This window comes from Hermetia illucens, chromosome 1 (genome assembly GCF_905115235.1).
Source record: "Hermetia illucens chromosome 1, iHerIll2.2.curated.20191125, whole genome shotgun sequence".
Classification (NCBI taxonomy): Eukaryota; Metazoa; Arthropoda; class Insecta; order Diptera; family Stratiomyidae; genus Hermetia; species Hermetia illucens.
The window spans coordinates 23,561,167-23,579,466 of NC_051849.1; the positions used below are offsets into that span (position 1 = coordinate 23,561,167).

The 18,300-nt window shown below is 43.7% G+C and overlaps 1 protein-coding gene across 3 annotated transcripts in view; it reads right to left on the minus strand.

Annotated features, from left to right (window-relative positions):
• The window catches only part of LOC119653858 (acetylcholine receptor subunit alpha-like), a 391,561-nt gene that overhangs the window by 143,856 nt on the left and 229,405 nt on the right, over positions 1–18,300 (minus strand). For 2 of the 3 annotated variants that reach the window (XM_038058922.1, XM_038058916.1), the window contains one exon: positions 5,344–5,453. In XM_038058922.1, the coding sequence (XP_037914850.1) occupies positions 5,344–5,453 (110 nt within the window). Of the gene's footprint in view, positions 1–5,343; positions 5,454–18,300 lie in introns of those variants that run through there. The other variant, XM_038058932.1, reaches the window with a different exon arrangement.

Sequence of the window (18,300 nt, forward strand, 5' to 3'; positions counted from 1 at the left end):
AAGCTTGCCGTGAAATACAGACCGGATATGTTGGCTGAGTTGTTCGAAGCGTGCATTTCCAAGGGAATATTTCAAACGGCATGGGAGCAGCAGAAGTTGGTACTCCTGCCTAAGCCTGGTAAACCTCCAGGTGAATCATCCTCTTTTGGACACTGTGGGAAAAAGTTAGAGCGGGTAATCTATAATAGATTACTCCCAGTTGTTGACAGCTAAAGGGGCCATTCAGTTCGACAGTATTGGTTCTGAAAAGCCAGATTAACCATTGGCGCCATCAAATTGGTTACTGGCTTGGCCGAAGATGCAATCCATGAAAAGGGTAGTACCAGCAAATACTGCTGGTACTACCCTGGTACTATTAACCTTGAACGTGAAAAATGCATTCAATTCGGCCAATTCGAATCTAATACGCGAATCCCTAGCAAAGGTGGGTATTCCCGCCTATCTCACTGGTTTCGTCGATAGTTACTTAACTGAAAGGAGGCTCTGGTGTGACACCGATAACGAACCCCAATAGTACGTTGTTTCCACCGGTGTCCCGTAGGGCTCCGTATTGGGACCACTTATGCTTATGGATGCTGCTTACTACGGCGCGGAAACCAAAATTGCCCCAAAGAACCAAAAATACCAAACCGATAAGGATGATAGGAGTGGGGAAAATGTTGTAGTACTGGGATCCGGAAACGTAGTATCTTTTCGCTTTTCAAAGTGAACAAGCGGGTTCCTGGCTCCTCGATGTTCCTCGATTCCAATCTTTCATTGTAGTCGACTCAATTTCGTATCGTATTTAGAACAGGCAATGAGCATGAGCATGAGAAAACTGTGTGTGATAGATAGCTAGACGGACGGACCGACAGACAGAGAGCCTTCCTTGGAAGCGTGGTTACGCCAGCTTATTAAAGCAGGTGGTTCTACGGAGAGCCCCCCACGTCACATAATGCACCGCCAAGGCATTTGACGTTCTCATGCTTAGGAGGTACTCATTCCCTAGTAGAAGACCAAACTATTGATGGAATAGTGAATTGGCGAGCCTTTGATCAGTCTGCGACCGACCCAGACAAACAGCTCAGAGGGCGTAGGTTGGAATAATTAGGGACAAAGGGAGCATGTTTACAAGGTAGCCCGCAAAAACCTTAAGGAGCTGTGCTCGGAAGCGGATTTATAGTAAATCTTTGGGGGAGTGTCTATAGAATTGTGATGGGATATGATGGGTTGAGAGGCCAATTATCTCCACAAATCATGTGCCCTACCCTCTTGTTGAAAATCATCCAAAGATCTTTAGAAGTACTGGAAATCTGCAACAGGTTGGGATATAACAAAGCGTCGGGCCTCGACGGCCTACAAAACTTTGCCTTAAGCTGGCTGTTAAACCTAGGCCGAACATATTTGCGGAGTCATTTGAAGCAGTTTAGTAGATGGGATCTTTCCTGGGGTGTGGAAATGGCGAAGGCTATGTTGTTGCCTAGAGCTTGTAGAGTTCCTGATGAACCATCCTTATACACGTCTGCATGTCTATTGTACTATGGGGCAAATGCTGGAGCGCATAATCTATAACATATTGCTCCCGGGTCCCATGAGTAGTACTAGCTAATATTGCGCAGAATTTACCCTTGATGTGAAAACGCATTCAACTCGGGCCAATTGTAACTTAATAAGTAGGGCTGTGATGACCTTTGGTGTACTCAGGTACTTAACTGCTCTTTTCGATAGCTAGCTTTGGTACGACACAAACAACAGACCTAGGGAATATATTGTTCCCGCGGGTATCCCGCAGGGTTGTGTGCTGTAGGAGATCATCTATGGCAATGTCCTCAAAATTCCAGTTGTTAGAGATACCTTCGAGTGATGGTAGATGTTAGGTAGAATCGCCAGCAGCCTTTGCAGCATGCTTGCATTAAGGCGTCTAGAGTCAGCATGACCTCTACAACAGTGACGGTAAATGTTGAGGATCCGCGATTTAACCGTGCTCTCTATACTATTCTACTATACGTTGAGCAGGTGGCAATTGCAATGGACACGGGCGGAAAAGGGTAAATAGACCCATAAATTTCCAGTATCAAGTTGTAGACGCGGAGAAGACATGCTGTGAAAATAATGGTCTCCCGAAGTTTCTCACGAGATATGCCAGATTCTGTTAATATCTGCATAGGCTGTGACACTACCTCGCAGAGAAAAGGAAGAGTCAAGAGGAGACATCGAGAGGGAATGCCCTTATTGAGGAAATGCTTGCGTTCCAAGAGAATTAGAATGAAGGTAACCAAATTGTAGACGGATTTAGCACAAGTTTGGAGAGGCGGAGGAAGTGTGGAGAGAGTGGTTTTGAATGAAATCAGTACTCGGAGGGTGAAGTTCGAGGCATATTTATCCTATTAATGAACAGCTAAAATTGGATTTATAAGAGCCGTAGGATTAAAAGTGAATACAGCCCACAGGTTGTTGCGAATCAGAGAATCCCACAAAAGGCAGCTCGCCTGAAGCTTAAGAGGGCAGTCCAATATGGGGGTGCTTCAAGTGTCTTCTTTTGGGGAAAGTTTAGGATTGCATCAGAATCTTAATAGGACCAATAATTACTTCAAACGCACACTGTATGAAGAAAGGAGAATCTTGATAAAAGTAATATCGCCGGAAGAGACAAATGGCAAGAATTTAGAAATGGGGGAATGTGAAATCAATTAAAATTAACCTCAGCGCATGGAGACTACTTAGACCAATCAAGAAAATTGTGGTGTGTATCATGAGCTGGCCACTTCAAGACCAAGGTCGAATAGTGTGCATTGAGCAAGGGCTGATCCCTTCGTAAGTTCCGGGATCAATTAAGCGAAGTTCAAGCCACGGGGTACTGGGGTAGGGACTTTTTCGCGGTGGGAACACCCGTTCCTAACTCCTTACACACGATTCACTGGTAAAAAACTCCAAGGAGAATAAAAGCGATAAAATTCACAAAATCGAAGAAAAAGCAGGGAAAGAGGAAGAGTTTACGCCCAGAACGAAAATGCGTGGCTAACCAGCAAAAGTGGCATCATTAGCTGAGACACGATGCTGAGACAACGGGACGTCCAAATAAACAGGAAGTATTGCAAAGTGATCCAACTACTGCTGCGAGGAAAACACTCCAGTACCCTTCAGTGTTCCTGTTCTGGACCAAAAAGCCCAACGAAAATCGCTAGAAATGGATTCAGACACAAGCTAAGTGGGAGCGCAGTCGACTGCTTTCGCAAGAGGCGAAAAGCAAAGGTTTGTTAGGAAATGCGCGGTGGTGGTGAAGCACACCTTCCTCCAGGGGAACGTCATCAAAGGCGTGGAAAACGGGCGGATAGAAGTGGTGGAACTTCTAAACCGCATTTGCTTTTATAGGCTTCTACAGGCTGACATGGACAAACTAGAAAATGCACGAAAAACGGAAACACCCACGCATCTCGGACCGCAGCCAGTCCACTGCAAAGCAAACTGGAGAAAAGCGGAAGGAGAAAGACGCTTCAGCAGGAGACTTCATCCAGGTAAACTACGGGCCCAAAAAGGAAGACAAAGAAAGACAAAGGGAAATAATGGGCCACGCCGTTAAAAAACTGTATGTCCAAAGGGGTTAACAACATATGAAATTTATTTAATCATGGCTTAATAAATAAAATAAATTAAATTAAATAAATAAATAAATTTCGAATGTTGTTAACCCCGCTGCGCCACACGTTTATCTACGTTGCGGGCAGAGGAGCAGACCCTGGTAGGGGGTGGTTCAACGTTAAATGGGGTATGCTTCAGTCTGTCTTTAAAGGGAAAACGATCCTGGAAACGGCGCCCTGGCTGCTCCTTGATGTAACCTTTGCGTCGGAATCAGAAGCGCAATCAGTCAACTCACGTTCGAAGTGGCTGACGTTATTTGTCTTCGTGCATCAGCCTGGTGGAGGGCACTTAGATGTGACAAGCCTTCTGTGCACAGTTAAGTGGTTGGAAGCGACCGAGAGGGTAGAGATATCCCAAAAACCTAAAAAAATTGCGTGATGGTCGCTCTGGAAATATTTAAGGTCCATCGAAGTGCTATGTCGAAACGTGCTAGTACACCTCTGTGCTAGCCAGGCTCTAATTACTTCCTTGTTGCAAGAACTAACACCTTCTATCTGCACAAAAATCAAAATCGGTTCTCCGTCTACCTTTTTTTTCGGATTCGTATCCGTCGACAATTCCGTTGGGTTAATAATCCTCTAGCCAATTTTCATCTTTCCCAATTCAACTTTGTGGACGTTAAATCCATTCGATTAAATTCGAGCACAGACACTTGAATCCCGAAAAATTTACCGCGTCCCTTTTTCAAGACCAAAACCAAAACTCTATTCGCTCTTCACGAAAGACGAAAACGATCTCCGTTTTAGTTTAATTTTTATTTCCTTTTATGAAATTCAAAGCCAATTAACAATTGTTTTTTGAGCATTGTCTTTCAATACAATTTGTTATGGTCCTGAGAGGGTTCAAGACACCAAAAGAATTCCTCAGGTTCAGCTAATCAGCTGCCCATCCATCACCCGGTTTTCATCCCGCAAATTATCATTCCCTGCACATGACCTTGAACTTAAAAGTCCATGCCGGCTCAGTGACAACAACAACGGTGCAATGTTGTGCTGTAATAGATGGCATGTCATTCCTTCCAACTACGATCAATCGCCTGCCTGCTTCGAAAAAAGTACTATCTGGGCAAGTTTATGATGGTCAAGGAACGATTGGCCCAGTCACATTTTACTTTTACATTGGAAAGTTATTAAAAAATAAAATTTGAAAATATGAAATTGGGTTATTGAATTTAGGGGAAAGATACCAGTGGTTGGATGGTTTTAATAATATCAATTTTCACAATTAGCTATAAGGAATTATGAAGTGTAGAGAGACTAGTTTGCCATAGCGCGACTTCTGCCGCCTGTTTTTCTCCTGTTTATCGAAATGACATTTCAAAGCTTTTCATTAGTTGATTTCCACATCATACAATTATCATTTTAAAATTCGATTAATTCGAAAAGAATTAACACCAGCTCATTAAAAATTACATTTTTCCTTTTTTTTCAATATAATTAATTTTATCCATGCGGCAAAATTGCCTAAAGTCTAAACATATCTTCGTTTTCCATAAAATTCGTCAACATTTAGACCTAAATTGTTTATTTATTATGAAATGCTTTATTTAAGATAGATTTATTTATGTTCTTCATTTTTATATGAAACAAATGATATAGGTATATTCCTGAATTCTTTGTATAAAACACAAATGAACAAATCAAATGATTATTGTAATAAAGGCAATTTACACTTGACGGGGAAAATCGAGAAAATTCATGAAAATAAAATGAATTTAGTTCTTACTTGTTATATAGCACAATGTCCGGCCTCCATATGTGATCAGAGGGAACATGTAACATTTGTACTCCGCCGTATTCTTTTGGTTCCCATCGTAGTTTGTAGTCATACCATGACTGAAAATAAGAGAGAATAATTTAAAGTTAGGAAAGATAATAATGAAGAATTTCGATGCACTTTATCTAAGTTTAATTGAATAGCAGTATGGCGGTGACGGCACTTGCCTGTAATTAGAACTTTTAATTACCCTGAAAATAGTTAATTAATGGAGAGCTAAGTAGAGCAGCCACTCGGTAGAAGAGATCTCACATTGTGAACACCACAATGAGAAGCAGGATCGTTGTTCCAATCAAATAAACAAATTCAACAAATTCTGCTATCAACCTTACTTGGTAATCCACAAAGTGGTACCTCGACGAGAGTAACAACGAGAATGCCGAGGACAACTGACGTGCTTGCAGATATGAGTATGACCATGGCTTCAATCCCTAGACGCCCGAAATTTGGTTCAAAATAGTGGAGGCAAGCTTTCTAAGGTGTGACATGAAAGACGGGCATAAACAATATTTGCAGGTCATAGCAGCGATACCATCGCGGTATGTCACCGGAAACCGCGGCATATTTTTTGAATCGATGACAGATAACTTATATAGCTGCTTACGTGAACAACTGATAAAGCGGTTGAGTGCTAGCCAGGAGGAAAAAACTATGACATCTACACGTAGGTATTGAGGTTTTTTGAAGTCAGGCACCTAATGCTGGACGAGTAGTCTGAAGCAGTTAGAAAAAGCTTACCCTAGGGAAGCGTTCTGAGCCCAATAGTCTTTAATTTATCTGTGCATATCTACCAATATGCTGATGACGATAATCAGCGTGTCGACAAACTTCTACAGGACCAAGCCAACATCGGTTAATCCTGACAAGTCCAGGGTATTTATTTTCAAAAAAAGCAGAATCGCACCATGTCACATTCTGGTAATCCGAAGCCTGCTTAGGCAAAATAAGGAAATCACTTTTCTGGGTATTACAGTAAGTGCTTCTCTGTAAATGAAAAATTGCACCACCAGCATAATCGAAAAGGCAATAAGAGCGGCAAGAATTGTCAACTTCTCTACAGGCTTTTCCTGGAGCAAGGAGAGTTAGACCGGTCCACTTCTGTTGTTGGATCACCCAAATATCTAGACAATAAAACAGACTCTGTAGTTGCCACCTACTTCAAAAGGTGCCTGGGGCTAACCAAATTAGCACCTTTCTACGTTGCCTATGCCCTTGCTAATGAACCTCCACACAAACTTAGAAAAAAAACTCCTTGCAACCATCCTCTTATAAACTAGTGGCAGAAAACCCATCTGCCAACAATGGCCTTTCGAAAATACATATATAAATGCTTCGGGGAAGTTTTTGACCTCATGGTATCTCACGAGGGTGACTGCTAGAATTGCTGCTAACTAGAAGGCTGGAATGGGCCGAACAGGACAGCTGGGGAAACCAAACAAGAATGGATGGATAAAGTCCAAAACAAACTAAACTTGTCTGGAAGAAATGGTTTCGCGGTTTATACAATCGATGTAGCAACAACAAAAGAAGCCATGAGTTGTGGTCTCAGCATTTTCTCGTATAAAGGTAGGCTATAGAATGACAGCGATAACGATCCTCTCTGCGGAACTCATGGGTATCAAGCAGGCTATACTGCTGGCCAAAGATAGAACTCAGGAGAAAGTAGTCATTATAACGGACTCTCAAGAAGTCTGTACACTGCTCAAAAGACCAACCCTCCAATCATATGGGAGATCGTCAGCGAAATTGAGGGTTCAAACATCTGAGAGATAAAAGTCATATGGGTCCCGGTAAAAAGTGGAATCCACCTAAATAGAATGGCGCACTATGTGACTAAAGGGGCCATCTATAGTGGGTTCTAACTAACAACCACACTTGCTGAGAATGATATAACATGGTACGTTCAAAACAGAATCAACGAGGACTGGCAGTTAGAGTATTAAGAAATTTCCTGATGAAAATGCATGGTTTTACTAGCTTCTTCTAACCCCATACTGCCTGTGAAACTACCAGAATTCATTGATTCATAAATAGCTCACACAATCAAAACCCCCAACAGACTCTATTCAGATCATGTATATTCCCAGTCCTTTCTCTTTAGAATTGGTAAACTAAGCAATAAGTCATTATTCACACCTGCGGAGTTCCAAAGACAGTTGATCACATATTCTTCTCATGTCAGATCTTTGCTGCTTTTAGGAAGAATTATCTTCTTCTTTTTCTTCAGCCTTCGTTCCGTTCACAAGCGGGGTCGGCTCGTCGTGATCGGCTTAGCCGTTTTGCTCTATCAAATGCCTGATCTGGATGCGATTTCGAGGCTTTTAAATCCCAATCCAGCGTATCAAGCCACTGTTGATTTGGCCGGTCTTTTTGTCGTTTACCATCGTCATCGATGTTCAGACCAATCTTGGCAAGTTAACTATCGTTAGTGCAAATGACTTGACCATATCATCGAGGACGTCTTTCTCGCAGGTACAACTCCTTATTGATCGCGGATATCCTCATTTCGGATGTGATTAAAATGTGTCACGTCACTACGCAACACCTTCGTCTCCATTATCGCAAGACGCCGGTCACTGTCTCCCATAGTCGGTCAACACTCAGAAGGATAGGGATCGACAGGACGGACGGCATTGCGGTAAATTTTAGATTTCAGACGTTCGTTGATATGTCGATCACAAAGAACATCAGTTGTGGTACGCCACTTAGGAAGAATTATAGTTGGAGCAAAGCTTTCAACTCTGGAAACATGGTACTTAGAAATGAAAGCAAGAACCATATTGAAGATTTAATACACTTCATTAAGAAATCAGCAGGTAAACTGTAAAAATAGTTATATTCTCACTGCTTCAACGTGTACATTACTATACACCAGCCTTCTCATAAACTGTCTGACCATTACCAATCGAATTGTGGTGCTTTTCACCCTACCAACATCCCATTATTCACATCCAAACGAATCCTAATGAATTGTACTGCACAACAAAATCCTCGAAACAAATAATTGGAAACTACTACTACTTGATTTTGATAAACATAAAACTCTACATTTACCAGGGGTCTCAGCTATAAAGTGCAAATTGCCCATACGATCGAGTGACAGCTGACATGCATAGGCCCAGATCGTAGCCATCTTTCGTTTTCACGTATGGTGATCGTAAGCCGGACCAGCGAACTTAGCTGTCTCTCATGTAGCTTACCAGGACATCGTAGGACTACTGACAATACAACAGCAACATGCCAAACAATCATCGATACCTCCACGCGGTGACCTGAGGCGATACCCCTGAAAGTCATTACTGCACAATCTTGTACAGAGGTCCTCTGTTGAAAATGGATTCCTTTGGTGTGCCGACAATTATAATCACCGACCAGGCAAATTCCTCGGCTTTAAACGCCACCGGACACTCGGGTACTACCCACAGTTCAATGGGATGCCCAAAAGGTGGCACAGGACGCTGAAGGCTTAAAATGCCTCTTCGTAGTCGTAGGTCCTGCCACTCGTTCTACTTGGCCTCCGGAAAGCCAATTTGCTGCAAGTCCCGTGAAGCTAGTATACCGGGAGAACCTGAGACTCCCCAGCGAACTTATTCTCGATATCAGGTGGGGGCTCAACGCTACCGGTCTGTTGTGTCTGCTGAAGTCGTCACCACCCCTTGGTTTCAGCTGGGGGTGGAGTGTTAAAGTTGACTTGAACATTTACTATTATGTTTTCATAGGAATGGTCAGGTCCTATCTACCATTGGCTCCAGGACGCACGGGTGTCAAGGCTCAACATAATCTGCTATCAACAGAAATCAACGTAATTATACGCCTTGCCGTTTCAAAGGTCGTCTGGCTGGCATGTGCAAGGCCTCAGCCAAGCGAGGAATTCGCGCGATCCTTCCTAACGTTTTTATATTCATCGACGTAACGGCGAGGCCTTGCGGAACATCATTCGTACAGAGAAACCCCTCAAACGTCTGTGTAGCTTCCACTTTGCCAAGGTTTCCAGCACCGTTTTACTGTCGTGGAGAGACAGCCAGAAGCAATCTCAGTGGGGGGCTGATAAGCAATGATTGTTGCTAGAGATCTCATCGCCAGCTCGACGTATTTAATCTTCTTGACAGCCAAAGGGGCTCAGTTCAACTTTGCCCTGTTCTCCAAATTTGTCAAACTTTTTTGAGTCTTCAGAACAAACACTACGCCCTACCAGTAACAATCAAAAGCGCCATCGAACTGACATTCTTTAATGTTGCAAGTCGCGCCGTACGATCCGTCTCCAACGTATACCCAGCGGTAACCCAGCGTGCAGTCCGGCATGCCTCACGCCGTGTACTCTCTCGTCCCTTCGGAGCTTGTAAGGTCTTCAGAATACCAATGTCCCCCTTTCATCCATTTCAATGTCTATGGAAAATACGGAAACATGGTTACCTATGAGCACAGGCGCCGATATGAGCATTTACCCGCGTACCAAAAACCATAGACCATATAGAGGGAGACGTTTCAAGACAGCAGGCAAAGCCAACAGCATTAGCAACCGCAAACTTCGTAACGATCGGTGACATCAATATTTCAACAAATGATTCAACAGAGTACACCACAAAATGAATCTACAAACAGTGCAGCGATCTTGAGTTTGTTAGATAGTGCTCCCCCGGTAATGAACAGCGAGTCTATTAGTAACATCGATCGACACAAACCTTCTTACATGATGGCCAACGACATCAAAGGAAACCCGATCCCGAGCCAACACCAGGAAGCCATCGCGACTATACACGCTCCCGAGAGAGACATCCCATCGTAATTTCCCGGCACTCAATCCCTGGCAGGGGGTGCTAATTATTTCCGGATACTTGCTGGAACTAGAACTTTTAATTACCTTCCCTTTACACCTTACCCTTTTACGACCTCAACTGGTAGTCCTCAAAGCCTTCGACGGGCAAATCGATTCTCATGTCCTGGGTTCGAATTCTCTGCTCCAGACTGGGATATTTGTGGCTGGCTATGTGTTTGCCTTACTGTTGTAGGCTTATCAGGTGTGGTTATAATGAAAAGATGAAAGAAAAATAAGCCGATGTGGATGCTCTTTGCTCCTTTGGGGAAAAGTGTTCCTTTCATATTCAAAATGGAAAAGTATTAGAATTTCCTTTTTAAAATGCCAAACTATTCCCAGTTTTACTTTATTAGTTGTGTTCACATTGAAAGCCTGTCCTAGAAGCGTAGTCCTTTCATATTGGACCTTTAACTGGGTTTGCATTTTTATTCGTCGCGTATTGGACCCTTGAAATTTTCCTCCATCAAATGCAGGGTGAAATCTCTCTTTTTATTAATTTCGACATCGTATAATCCCTAAATGAATAACATCCTTTGAGTAGCGGCAGCTTCATGTGAAATTTAATTACTTTCAAAAATTACTACTCGATTTCGTTTGCCATGAAATTTTGATATGTCCTCGTGAAAGGATATTTTTGAGAGATTATCGTATAATGTATATACATGGGCAAGTTTAACATCGTTAATAAACAGTTTTCAGAATTATTTTAGCCAATGCAAACACTTCCTGAAATATCAGGATAATCATTTCCTAATCCGTCGTGATCATATTTGTTCAGTTGCACTAAAATCTGCGGCAAGAGCGAAGCAGAGACTCGAAGTTGTGCGGCGAACAGAAGGATGTTCTCTATGTAGTCCTTTCTCAGAAATGGCATACCAAATTAGGTACTTACTTCCCGGGAAAAAGAATTTTAGAAAACTGCTGCTCAGGAATTACATTGGTACACGATTCATAGTTGGCTTTGAATATAAAAATATAACTTCTAGGATATTGTTCAATTCGTTGTTTCAGCATGGTTAATGTCCTTAATGTGGACGGCAACTGACAGTTATCTTCACGCCCATAGAGAAAAAAATCCGGGCCAGGGGAGAAAATTAGGTCCAGTCCCTCTATTCTGCCTACAACTTGGCCTGTTCCGTCTTCCAAAGAACTCTGCGTCCTTCGGACCTCAACAATCTACAAGTCACCGAATACCTCCTGTGATCAGCTTCGCATAGGTCATACCATCGCTGGATGTTTTGTAATGAGGAAGCAGTTTAAAATTGAACGTTGTGCCTATCATCGCTCCCAGATTTCATCGTTTTAAATTTTTCAAGAGCGGGGACCTCGGCCATAGTTTTTTTTACCCCGGACATGATGTTTTACAATAGTGACTGCAGCCCCATCGGAGTAGGGGGGTTTGGAAGGGGATGATTTCTCCCATACTCGAGGCTCTCTTGAGGGCCGTCAACAGGGCTATGAACAAAGTCGTGTAGATTATGCAATTTAAGGAGCCCACAAGATTTTCCTCACGATCCACAATTTTCTCCTTGCGAATCTGAGTGATTGCACTACGGAAATCTGTGTCTGTCTTTCCCAGAGGTAACTGTTGAAAATAATAGTAACAACAAACTAGAATTTTCAATGGTCAAACGACTATCTCGAGTTGGCTGGAGAAGACCAAGAGGGGAGAATTAATCCAAAAACTTAAAAAGATGGCGAAATTAACAGTGAAGTTCCGCCCGCAAAAAGTTACATCGAAGTGCTTGCACGCCTCTGTGCACATTGCCGGAAGTGGTAAATGCCTAAAATTTAGGAAGGCGTTGACTGGAATGGGGTTCGTTCAAATAAATCTTAATAATTCCCGGGTCGCTCAGGATTTGCTCAATTTGCTTCGAATCGAAGATGGAAATTGCTGTTATAAGTGAACCTGATAGAAACCCCTATTGTGGCGTATGGGTTACAGATTGGTGGTATATATGATGACAGCTGCTACGCCCCACGACATTGTCTGAATTCGATGAAATGGTTTGTGAAGTTGGATATAGTCCTGGCCAACGAGGGGTGATGTAAACACCTTTTGGAAGTAGAGTCTGGTTCAATCGTAGACGTGACCTTCGTCAGGCCTGCACTGGTACGTGGTATACCCTATCCTAGCAAGGACTACACCCATAGTGATCACCAACTAATCCTCTTTGAATTATGAGATAGCCGAAAGGCAGAAAACCATCACACCCGAAATCGAGAAAGATGGTCTGCAAAAGCTTTAGATAAGCCAACCTTCATAGAGATGTGCTTAGACCAAACTTAAAAAGCAGACGCTTCTACTGAAACTCTTCTCTTCTCTCTACTCTTCAACTTGCAAAATGAAATGCCACAGCATATAAAGCCTCCATGTCTAGGAGATGCAAATTCCCAACTACTGGTGGAATGATGAATTGGCCAGCCAGTATTGATCAAAGGCGAAAACAGCACAAATTTAAAGAAGCCCGCAAAACCTTTAAACTGGTTATTCAGCTGAGCAAGAGGGAATGATTTAAAGAGCTCTGTTCAGATGCGGGATGGTTCAGAGTCCGTTCATCTCGGCAAATCAGGTGCCCTACTCAGAGGATCACCGACAACTTCCTGAATGTAACGGCGATTCCAGCAGTCACCAAAAAGGACGTACTAAAGATTTCCGGTAGAAAGCCCCGAGGCTGCACGGAGTACCGAATAATGCCCTTAAGCTGTGAAGAATGCACTCAATTCGGCCAATCGGAAACTGGTACGAAAATCCCTTGCAAAGATTGATATTCCCGCCTATCTCGTAATTATTGTCAATAGGTATTTAGCACAAAGGAGGCGCCGTAAAAGAAATTATTATTATTATTATTATTAATAGACGGGAAGCTTAGCTATAAGTAACACGTGCAGTATGCTTGTGACAAAGCATCCGTTGCAAGTATGACCTTGGCAAGAATGATACCAAACGTGGGAGGGTCAAGGCATGCTTCTAGGTTGCATATACCCGGGATAGTGAGCTCTGTCGTGCTTTATGCGGCCCTCCTTCAGGGAAAAGCATTATAGATTGCAGCTAAAGCTCATAAACTGTCTACAGGGGTGTGTTCTGCCTTTAGGACTGTCTGAGATGTTCCTGCGCTCATCATCTCGGCAATGGTGCCAGTTGACATCTTGGCACATCAGATGACAAACATGTACAGTGCAAAGCCTTTCTCCCCTTTGTCGCAGACGAAGAACGCCAAATGGAACAGATCTGTAAATAGATAGAAAGAGCATTGGAAACGCTCGGGAAAACCCTGCCATCAAGGAGTGGTATTAGAGATGACATGGTGAGATTAATTATAATCTTACCCAGTTTCTCGCGTGGCAAGGAGGATACCGCCAGTACCTGTACAGGTAAATTCACCCGTTTGTCCAAACTATGATGGAATCCCAGAAGACCAGGAGCACGTATTCTTGCACTGCCTAAGATTCGTGGCAGAAAGCAAGAACCTAGAGGAGTCTCAAGCAGAAATGCTGGATGACTTTGCCCCGTGATGTAAAACCTTATATTGGTGGGGGGAGTCGGGAGTGAAAAATCTAAGACGCTGACGTGCCCAGGCCAGTGTCTTTTGAAAATTTATACCTCTTCCGCAAAAAATAAGAAAGAGATAGACGGACAGACAAACATTGAATCGATTCGATTCAGGTTTTGTTTCAAGCAACCTTACAAAGAAAGAGGTCGTACTTGTCGTGGGTGGCCTGATTTGAAAATGCTTGAGGTAAGCTATTCGAAACCATCCTCTGACGAGTCAAAAGTATTTAAGGCCCGACTGCAACTAACGAGAATCTGTTTGCCTGCTGCTCATGTCGCGGAGTTGGCGGAGCGTGAACCGAAGCATTGAAAAAAGTGGGAATAAAGGAGGAGCAGCATGCGTCGAGGGCTCTGTGGCTAACGGACATCTTGCAGACTCTGAATACTGGCCGGGGTAGCCAAGGGGATATTTGTCAAGGAGTACTCGTGGGATCCAGACAAGCATTTTAATTTAAAATCCGACGCGCTAAGCGATAGATGAGGAAGAGATGTAGAAACCATGTGCATCACCGGGCGACATCACCAGATGACAGTAGCCACCGAGGTTAGTACAATCGGTGCCATCTGCAGCATGAGCGTGAGCCAGCGAAGGAGCGTAGGTTTACTGAAGTTCAGCTCATGAACCAAACCATACAAATTTTGAGCAAAAATGTAATCAGAAGCCAGTACATTCGACGAGCAGGATGTAAAGGACCTTGCTAAATACCAAGCGATACAATGACAAACGGTTGGAAAACCAGCCGAGGATGAAACCTGTAGTCTTCAAGCAATCGATTCCTCACTTCGATTCCTCGCGTGTCCTTGCCGGTATGTGGGTCCGCATCGGATCATGAATGATGAACATGATTCGAAATGAAATCAGGAGGAGGAGAAAGCAAAAAACTTATCCTACGTTTAAAGCTACTTAAAGTAGGGAAGTTAAAAGGACCAAGCTGTTTTGCATTATAATTTCGGCAAAGCCTAGGAATCGGGGAATGAAAATAGACTTCGTGCTCCGCGAAGGGCACGTTGAAAATATCTGCGTTACGTGTGTTATAAGACGCAGGACGGCAGGTGATCTCGTCAGCGGCGGAGCAGTCCATCAGGCCCGAGGAAAGTTCAAAGAATGTGCATAGATCCAGATAGGATCTACGCTGTTGTAGGAAGGGAAGGTTTAGAAAGCGGGTTGGATGGAGTCAAAATCAGAGGAGGAGCGAAGAATAAAGCCTGACAATTTGCTGTTCGATTGATAACATCGAGGCAATGGGTGCCAATGCGGAGCTTATTGTCGAAAGTGACTCCGAGGTCTTGAGTGGAATTTAAGCAAGATAAGGAATGTCCGTTAAGCGAGTAGGAGAAAGAAGTGGGTGAGGATTTTAGGGAGTAGCACATAGAGTGACACTTTCTGACGTTTAGCGCTAAACCATTAGTCGAGCGCCAACGAACCAGAGTGTCCAGGTTATTCTGAAGGGAAACATAGTCCATAGGCGACGATATAGCGGAAAACAGCTTAAGGTCGTCTGCATAGAGCAAACAGGGACAAGTAAGGAGGGCAGGAGGGTCCTTAATAAAAAATAAAAATAGCAAAGGACCCAGAATAGACCCCTGTGGGACGCCAGAAGAGGGGGAGAAGGAGCGGGAAGTACAGCTGTCAAAAGAGACGCGGCAGGATCGGTTGGAAAGGTAAGAGGCAAGCCATAAAACTAGTGGTATGGGAACGTTTAGGGACGAGAGTTTGGATAGAAGTATCTTGTGATTTACAGTGTCGAAGGCTTTCGCGAAGTCAGTGTAAATGGTATACACTTCTTGCCGTGAATTTAGACATTTGGCGACAAAGTTGGTAAAGTGAAGCAGGTTGGAGGCAGTGGACCTACGTTTAACGAAGCCGTGTTGTTCTTTCACTATGTGTTGGCCAAAGTGGGCGGACAACCAGTCGCTGACATATCTTTCCAGGATTTTGAACAGGAGGAGAGGAGGAAAATGGGACGGTAATTCTCGGCAAGCGAACGATCGCCACCTTTGTGAATGGGGATAATGAGAGCCTCTTTCCACAAGCTGGGAAAATGATTCTCTTCAAGGCTTTTGTTGAAAATAAGAGATAGGGGAAGGGTGATGGACTTACCAGTTTTGATCAAAAAGAGGTTTGGAAGACCATCGTAGCCAGGTCCGATCTTGGCATCAAGTTCGCCAATGAGGTATTCGACAAGGATAGGAGTAAGAAGGGGAATGGTAGGCGATGCGGGGCAGGCTGCATCTGAGGGTGCTAATACCTCAGAGCCCATTCGTATACGGAGGGTTATTTTCCAGGGGGATTCATTTAGTACCCTTTGGTTTTCATGGCACTGAACCTCTTTCATGGCTATTGAATGATGCTAGAGGGCATGATAAAGTATAGCCTAAATACTAAGTGCGGATTGACACTAGATGCATTTAGATAACAGCAAGCTGTATGCTGGTACTGACCATCTTAGAAGTCTGTTGCGAATAGTTGACATGTTCAGCTGTAATATTCGAATGGAGTTTGGAGTAGACAAGTGTCGAATTCTGCAAGGAACCCATGCTCGAGTTGGTGATCTGAAGGATGTTCTGCAGTTCGAATTCCTGCGGCGTGTAGAGCTGGTGCTGAAATCGCATCGCTCTCGTTGAATATATTCGTTAGGCTTGTGCATTGAGCCCGTTGAACACAGACAAAATATTGGATGTCTTTCTTCTCTCCTCTATCGTTATTATAACGGTTACTGCTACCAGAAAATTTTCTTCTTATCTCTTGTAGAGCTTCTCCCAAGTGCAACACCCGGCTAATTAGCCACTCCCATCCCAATACATTAAAGAAATTTGACGTCTCTGCTGTTTGAGTGCATTCATGGCCCGAATGACTTCTCTTCTTCCTGTGGCACTCCATCCGTATGATACGGTGACTAGCCATTTCATCTACAAGAGGAGCAATCTCACCGGATGTGATGAGGTTCTTCGGTTGTTCGTCATCGTGGATGAGAAGACGTGTGTTGACGTCCTTCATAAGACCAAAGATTAGCAACCATATATAGTTTTTTTCGTGATACGATATACAATTCTGAAATCATTGTGCTTTGCGGCTTCCTCTGCATCCCTGAACTTCTCGTGATTTGGCGCCCTATTGAAGTTCGAGCGAACAATAGAACCTTCAACCCCAACCGTTCATCGATCCGCTTGCCCGAATCTACAATCAGCCAGACCTTTTGGCGCCTCTTCGGGACTGCTCATCAATATGCTCCTGGGGGGAGTGGGTGAGGTTCACTCAGTGTATCTGCCTTCCGCTTAGTAAAATACTTCTGCCACCTATGGTAGCGGTTAAACCCAACTGACTCTATGGTAGGATCTATGCTTGAATAATGTGTTTCCAATGAGGAGGTGAAGCGCTGCAGAAATCCAAAAACCATCCATAATTATCGTTGCCGTCTCCAAGTTCGTATTTCTTCATCACATATCCTAGCTAGTTGTCAGAACTCACCTTGCCATTCGGATCACCCAACGCAATTACAATGTCACCCAGTGGAAGTCTCTCCTGGACTACGTGTAACTGCTCGTAGAAAACATCCTTTTTCGTCATATCAGAAGTCTCCGTTGTTGCATAGCACTGTACAGTTGGGGTGCTCCTTAGCTTGGACCGAAATCTTTCCCTTAGAATATTCTTTTTTTTTTGAGAATTGTGGGGTCCAAAGTCCGCATCGACCTGATCCCGGACCGGACCAAATAGGGAACAATTTACTCCCTCTTTCTTTGGCCCACGGAGCCCTGGTTTAGAGTTTAGCACCCAAACTTTAAGAAAAATGTCAGGGAATGACGGCTTTACGGTTTCTCACCAGGGCAGAGGCAAATCCTCAGACGTTGCCTTATCTCTGCCCTGGGAGCAGCGTGACCGAAGCGGACTTAGGACTCCACAATTCTCAAAAAAATATTTTCAGCTCTGGCCAAGATTTGGTCAATAGAATTGGCGGATTTGCGCTCAATATGATTCGTAGTCATGTTGTGTTCTTCTTCCTATGCCAAGTGTCCCCCAGTAATTTCCATTAAAGTGGTATTACTGAAAGTGAATTCTGTTGTCAGTCGACAGAAACACCACAAACTGACCAATTTCCTTTCCCTCCACAAATCCAACCTACTCCTTCTTACTGAATCCAAACTCAGCCCAAGACATAAGACATACCACCTTCCGCTCCGACCTTATTGACCCCCAAGGGAAGGGGCACAGCCATATTAGCAGCGAATCCCCTAGATGCCCAACGAGTCTACATATCAACCACTATTGTCCCATCCATGGAATTAACCGTCGTTTCCGTCACCAGTGTCCGGATAGCTGAGTGGTTAGGGCACAAGGCTGTCGTACGGAAGGTCGCGGTTCAAATCTTACTGGTGGCAGTGGGATTTGTATCGTGATTTAACGTCGGATACCAGGCTTGAGCGACCATAACGGAGTGGTTCTCCATTTCAATATCACCGATCGCCTTCCCAAATCACAGCCCCCACTACGCTGCAACCAACTAGCAACGCCTTAACTAAATTCCTTTCCCACTACGCT